Source organism: Poecilia formosa, unplaced genomic scaffold (assembly GCF_000485575.1).
Source record: "Poecilia formosa unplaced genomic scaffold, Poecilia_formosa-5.1.2 Scaffold637, whole genome shotgun sequence".
NCBI lineage: Eukaryota > Metazoa > Chordata > Actinopteri > Cyprinodontiformes > Poeciliidae > Poecilia > Poecilia formosa.
This window is the reverse complement of record NW_006800576.1, coordinates 185,528-191,670: the sequence shown is the minus strand read 5'-3', so window position 1 is coordinate 191,670 and position 6,143 is coordinate 185,528. Positions and strand designations below refer to the sequence as shown.

The following is a 6,143-nucleotide window of genomic DNA, read 5'->3' as shown; positions in this document are numbered from 1 at the left end:
AAAAAAATATTTTTTTGACATTAATCTAAGAAATCAAAACAAAACCACTTTAATCAAGAGTGGAAAATTTTTGTATTTCTAAAATATGCCTCAATAAATAAAGGTAAGTCTGATCAAACTAAAGTTTTTTTTTCCAGAGCAAGTGGGTTTAAAAGAAAATATATTTTATTTATCTTATAAATAAAATAATTTTAAGTGTATATGTAGTTTATTATTTATTTTTGGTTGTAATTAAATATGCATCTTTCTGGCAGCAGAAAAGTTTGTTTTTCTTTCCTACAGTGGAGTGTTCTGCTGCAACCACTAGGGGGCGACAGACTCCACATGATTCACCCCCATGCATGCGAGCAGCCATTGTAATTTTATTGTCGCTGCTGCCAAAGTTTTTAAACCAAATAGTTTAGGTTCTGATTAACACAGCGGATTCTTTGTTTCTCCATTTTCTAATCCTTCTGACCTGGTTTTACGTTTCCACACGGCAGACTTGACTCAGGAAAATGGTGCAATAATATTAACATTTGCGCAAGCTACAGAAATCCAGTTTAATTGCCTTTGCTAGACAGAAATTTTAGATTTAAACCTGAGAATGACAGCTTCTGCTGCATCATTCAAAAGATGCTACTTAAGTATTTCAGCAGTTTTTTTTTTTTTGTTTGTTTGTTTGTTTGTTTGTTTTTGATTGATTGCCATCCTTACACTTTCAAATCTGAAATTTTCCACGTAAATCTCTGACTTGTAGTTGTTTTTATCTAAAAGTATCAAGAGATAGAATAATTGTAGTAAAATATAACACCTATAATTGTGGAAGGGGTTGAACTTTCAAGCAAAACTGGTCAAAATGCCTGTAAGTAAGAAGCTGAGATGCGTAGAATGGCCACCAGAGGGCAGTGATGGTTTCATATAGGAACCGTAAAATCAGGCAGCTTCTCTCAGCATCCAATCCTCACTTAGAGCAGTCAGAGCTGTTCAGCAGACACAAAGGATGGCTCAGACACATTGGTAAACATAGTAAGGATAGTTTTATTGTGCGCTGCGTGGTACGTGGGCCAGAGTCTTTACAACATGGTGTGAGATGATGAGACGAGTGTGGGTGTCCATTAGTACGTCTGATGTTTTGGCATCATGAAAACTGAAAATGTCAAAACTCCATCAGTTGTCCATTGTGTCTATTAGGCATCTTCTGTGTCTGGTGAGCTTCACTCACTGTCAGATGCTCTGGGAGCTGCCTGACAATCGCTCAGCCCTTGAAAACAAAACATACTTTTTTTGCGCCATTTTCATGCAAATCAGCTCCTTGAAATTCATATTTGCATCCAAATTAATTTGATTAGTTTGAAGAAAAACAACGTCACACAGCAGCGCACATGGGCCTTTGGATCAATTTTAAAGTTATTCAGCAATGGGAGCTGAATTTTTATCTTATGGCCATAAGATAATAACAACATGAAGAAAGATATTAAAATCATAACAATGGTCTGTTTTGTGGCAGGATTTTATTTTAACATTATTATAGATGTGAAATTTGTCTATGAATTTTGTTCATGTTTTCTATTAGTTTATTTTTGTTTTGTTTCTCCAGATGTTTATTGGTGTGTTAAATTCTGTTATGCTGACGTTTGACGGTTGGTGGTTACCATAGTAACCAGTTATTGTGAAGAAAACACAATAACTGTGTTTTCTGTGTTTTCTTCACAATAAATATATTTTGACACGTATTTTAGATCAATTTAATCATATGGAGGGTTTCATGTATAATTGTGACTTATTTTACTTGATTTTTAACCATTATTGTGATTAATGTGCATTTTGGCTATGTTCAATTTTACTACTGTTAACTGCTGCCAACTGTTCATTGGGAGTTACATCTCTGTAGTTTGTTTAAGGTTATTTATTGTATTTCATTTAATGTAACTTCATTTCCTCTACTGTTAGAATAAATACAGTGAACCTGGGTGAAGTCAACCTACTGGATCTGAGATGAACAAAACATACACTGACTGCAGATTTTGTTGGGAAGTGTGTTTGGATGCACAGTTGGAGCCAACTGTGGTAGGATTGTTATGTGACGGCTTCACTGATACAAACTGCTTTTATAAGCTATTAATTATAATTTTCAGCTATTGTTTACGGCCGTCTTTATCGTGTCTGGCTTTTTCTGGTACAGAAATACGAGGCATGTCTTGCGTTAAAGACGTAAAACTCAGATGAAATGTAACAAAACCCTTTGAAAATGATTGGATACATGTTTGATTTACTTCCACATATGAAAGTGGCACAAATAGGATTTCTGGGGGGAGTGAATAGATCAGAATTGGTACATTCAGACTGACATGAAAAAATGGGATTTGCATTTGTCTGCTGTGTGAACGTCACCGTTATGTTCCATAGAAAAATGACAAAACACTGAAACCAAAAGAAGACACTGAATGAGACTCGGAGGTTAGAGATCATCTGACCCCAATTTTTAATCCAATACTTAACTTATCAAATCTGAATCAGCACACAGCAGCAACAACCTGTATTTTAGCTGAAGTAGCTCTAACACACGGCCATTTCTCATTCTGACAAAAATGTGGTGCAATGAAAACAGACGTTTTTAAAGTGTTTATTTTGGCAAGCACCATTCGAAATAGAGCAATTTGTCATGTACTTATGTGATGAAGAATAAAATTATATACCCATGCAAAAATTCCCTGTGAAATGTACATACGTATTTTTATTGCAGAAAGGTTAAGTATAACTGAAATATTTCTCACTTCTTTTTTTTTTTTTTTAAACATTTTTTTATTAATGATTTATTGTTCTTTGAAAGTTATTTTTGCCCTCATGGATGTTTTTATTCTCAGCTTTCGGTCTGTTTACCAGCATCAGTTGGCTTGTAGAAATTTTAAGCGCGTTACATAGTCGACTGGAAATGTTTGGCATGTGTGAAGTTACCGAACGCGGTTTCTTCTAAACTCAAACATCAGTACAAAATCAAAGTGAGTAAAAAAAAAAGAAGAAGATAGAAAACAAAAACAAAATGTTCCTGTGCATCCTGATATTGAGTTAAAAAAAAAAAACATTTTGTTGTTCAGTTTCAGGTTATAAAGCCTGTCTGTAATCCCCCTCCCCCATCACCACCATCAAACATTTCATGTTTTATGTCTTTTAATACTTCCATGTTTTCATCAGTTCTTTAATTATTGAAAAGGAGCATCTGTCTTCCTTTTGTTGTACGAAACAAGAGGAGAAATCCTCATGTGTTTTCAGTCTATTGATGCTCCAGGCACCGTTCGGTCCCACGCGGGGCTCCTGTTGCCAAATGAGTCCGTCATTTTTTCAAATTGAGGTCCATACGTCCTTCCGCCGCTTGACGCAGGTCCGTCTCATACGGTGGTGACCCTCATCACCACCTCCCGGTTGGCGGCGGCGCTGATCCGCGGGTCGTTGGGCCTGAGCTGGCTCAGGATGTGCAGGATGGTGTATCCGCAGTGGTGGTTCAGAATAGTTCTTAGCCGCCTGCTCTGTCGGCCGCCGCCGCCGCTGGCCAGGCCGTGCGGGTTGCTGCGGGAGCCACGGGCGCCGGTCTTACTGCTGGAGCTCACCGGGTCACCCAAGTCTTTTGATTTCTCGTAGTTCAGTACTTTCCACTGCTGATTGACAGCCTGCCACCGCTTAAATATTCGATACACCGACGATCCCTCGTGGATGATGAGGCCTGGGGGGAGGGAGGAAATTTATATTTCAGGATAGTTCAAGCATTTTTCAAGGTAAGTTTCAAACTTTTCCAACACCAGATCAAAACAGTACAAATCGATTTACTATTATATGATGTAATATATTGCTGTTGTAGGACTGCAACTAACAGTTACTTTTCTTATCAATTATTCTGACAAATAAAATGGCAGCTAAAGCTGCAGTATGTAACATTTATAAAATATTTGTTCTACATGTTTGTTGAAACTCTAACTATGTCATGACAGTTTGAGACAAATAATCTGTGAAAAAATGAAGCTCTCCTGCCTTTTCCTAGTACTAACTAGAAGCAACCAATCACAGGCAGGAGGCGGGTCTTAGCGCTAACAATCACCCACACACTGCCGTGCTTTCTGCTATGCTGCAGCTAGTAGAGCCTGATGAATGCTAAGGTTAGTTAGCATGGCCACCGGTAAACAGCTTTCCTGTAATGGTAAGCTGTTTCTCTGTTAGCATATTTAGCAGCAAGTACATGAGTTTGACTGACAGCACTAAGACCCGCCTCCTGGCTCTGATTGGTTGTGGTGCATTTCTTCAGACAGCAATAGGAAGTGACTGATTTGTTCACAGATTATCTGTCTAATACTAGTGACAGTTTTAACAAATAATATAACAAAATAATAAAACTAAAACTAACTAAAAGTCCACCAATCTCAATAACTTTAACATGTAAAATATAAGCCAAACTTTCTTTCAATAACACAGATCAATAAGTCATTGAGGAATAATAAATATTCATTATATTGAAACAATCAAAACAAATTGTGTAAAAGCAATCTACAAAGAAAGTCACACAAAAAACATAAAACAATGTTCTTGCTAAATTTTCTGGATTTCAGCAAATAGAAATAATTTATTGAACGTAAAACAAGGGAAGTTTAATCTGATTTAACTTCAGACAGTGAGAAAAAAATTGTCTTTATTTGGCGCAAGAAAATAACAGAAAAAAACAAACAAAAAAATAAACAATATATTACCAAAGATTTTTATGTAGTTTCTAGTACATGATTCAAAACCTAAGAGCTTGCTTTAAGTAAATAATTCCCTAATATTAATTTAAAAACTACTGCTTCCACTGATTTTTATTTCACTTATGGGAAAAATGTCTTGTTATAATTTAAATAATCTATAAGTTTAACTACTACTTCTTTACTAAGGAACCATTCACTTAAAGCCACGTCCAATATCTTACCTAAAAGTTACGTTAGTTTTGTCTTATTTGAAGCGTACTAAGATATTATCATTAGAAACTAGAGCAAAAATACTTTGTTTTTTTGCAGCGTATCTGGTTTCAACTGTAAATTTAGGCTTTTAATCAAACGTTAGATTGCATTTTACTACCAAACCGTGCAGTTGGATTGTCAAGCACTTTCAAGGACTTTACACAGAAATCAAGCACTTTCCAGGCCTTGAAAACACCTGATTGAATTGGAGCTGGTGATTTCTCGCTGCCCTACATCTAATGTTTTGCTAAATAGATTCGGTAGCTTGAGAGAGCTCGTCTGTGGATGAGAATAGACAGTTGGCAAAAATCACGGCGCAGATATCTCATGCCATCTGTTCTCAGTGTTGTCTGACTCAGGCGGCTCATAATTACGCAAGAACAGTTGACCCAGTCACACCTTAAAAACAGTCTCTTGTACTCTGCAACATCATCAGAATTTGTTTGGCTTTTGGGGAGCTTGTTGTCTCCTCCTTTGCACCATCTGCCAACTCGCCTGCGTTTTTTGCACAGCTCCGAAATGTAAATGGAGAACATGTTTGCCTTATCGCACTAGTTTGTCCTTGCATAATGCAACCTCCGCTGATTAACATTTCGGTTGTGGCTCCTGTTTCTGTGCTACTCTTGTTGTGGTGTAATGCAGCCCTACGGAAGAGGATCAGCGCCAATAATTAAAAAATAATAATTCTGACTTTTTCTTTTATCAGACTTCTGAAATTACTGTCAGAATTCTGAGAAACTATCCATATTCCAATCACATCTAAAACACACCTTTTCAGAACATCTTTTCCCTGTTTTTTTTTATCTTGTGTATGTTTTTTTAAAGGTGGTATGTGTTAAAGTTTTTGCCATTTATAATTTTGTTTGATGCACTATTTTTTTTCTTGTAATTTTAATTAATTTATGTATAAAGAAGAGTGTCTTTGTGTGTTTAGAAAAGTGCTATACAAATAATAATGTATAGCATTATTATACAATAACAATACAATAATGTATTGTTATTTCAAAAAATCTGAATTTTGAGAACAAAGTCAAATTTCTGTGAAAAAGTCAGAATTCCTGAGAAGAAAAGCAAAACTTTCTGAGAAAAGAGTACGAATTTTGAAGAATAAAGTCATAATTCTAAAATTAAAGTTAGAATTCTGAAGTTAAAATGAAAATTCTAAAATTAAGCTCAGAATTC

General features: G+C 35.9%; 1 protein-coding gene across 1 annotated transcript in view; it reads right to left on the bottom strand.

Annotated features, from left to right (window-relative positions):
- Positions 1–2,436: 2,436 nt before the first annotated feature.
- Positions 2,437–6,143, bottom strand: part of marchf9 (membrane-associated ring finger (C3HC4) 9) — a 21,637-nt gene continuing 17,930 nt past the window's right edge. Inside the window, exon 4 of the mRNA XM_007541858.2 lies at positions 2,437–3,700. Within this exon, the coding sequence (XP_007541920.1) occupies positions 3,369–3,700 (332 nt within the window). The 3' untranslated portion in view covers positions 2,437–3,368. The remainder of the gene's footprint in view (positions 3,701–6,143) is intronic.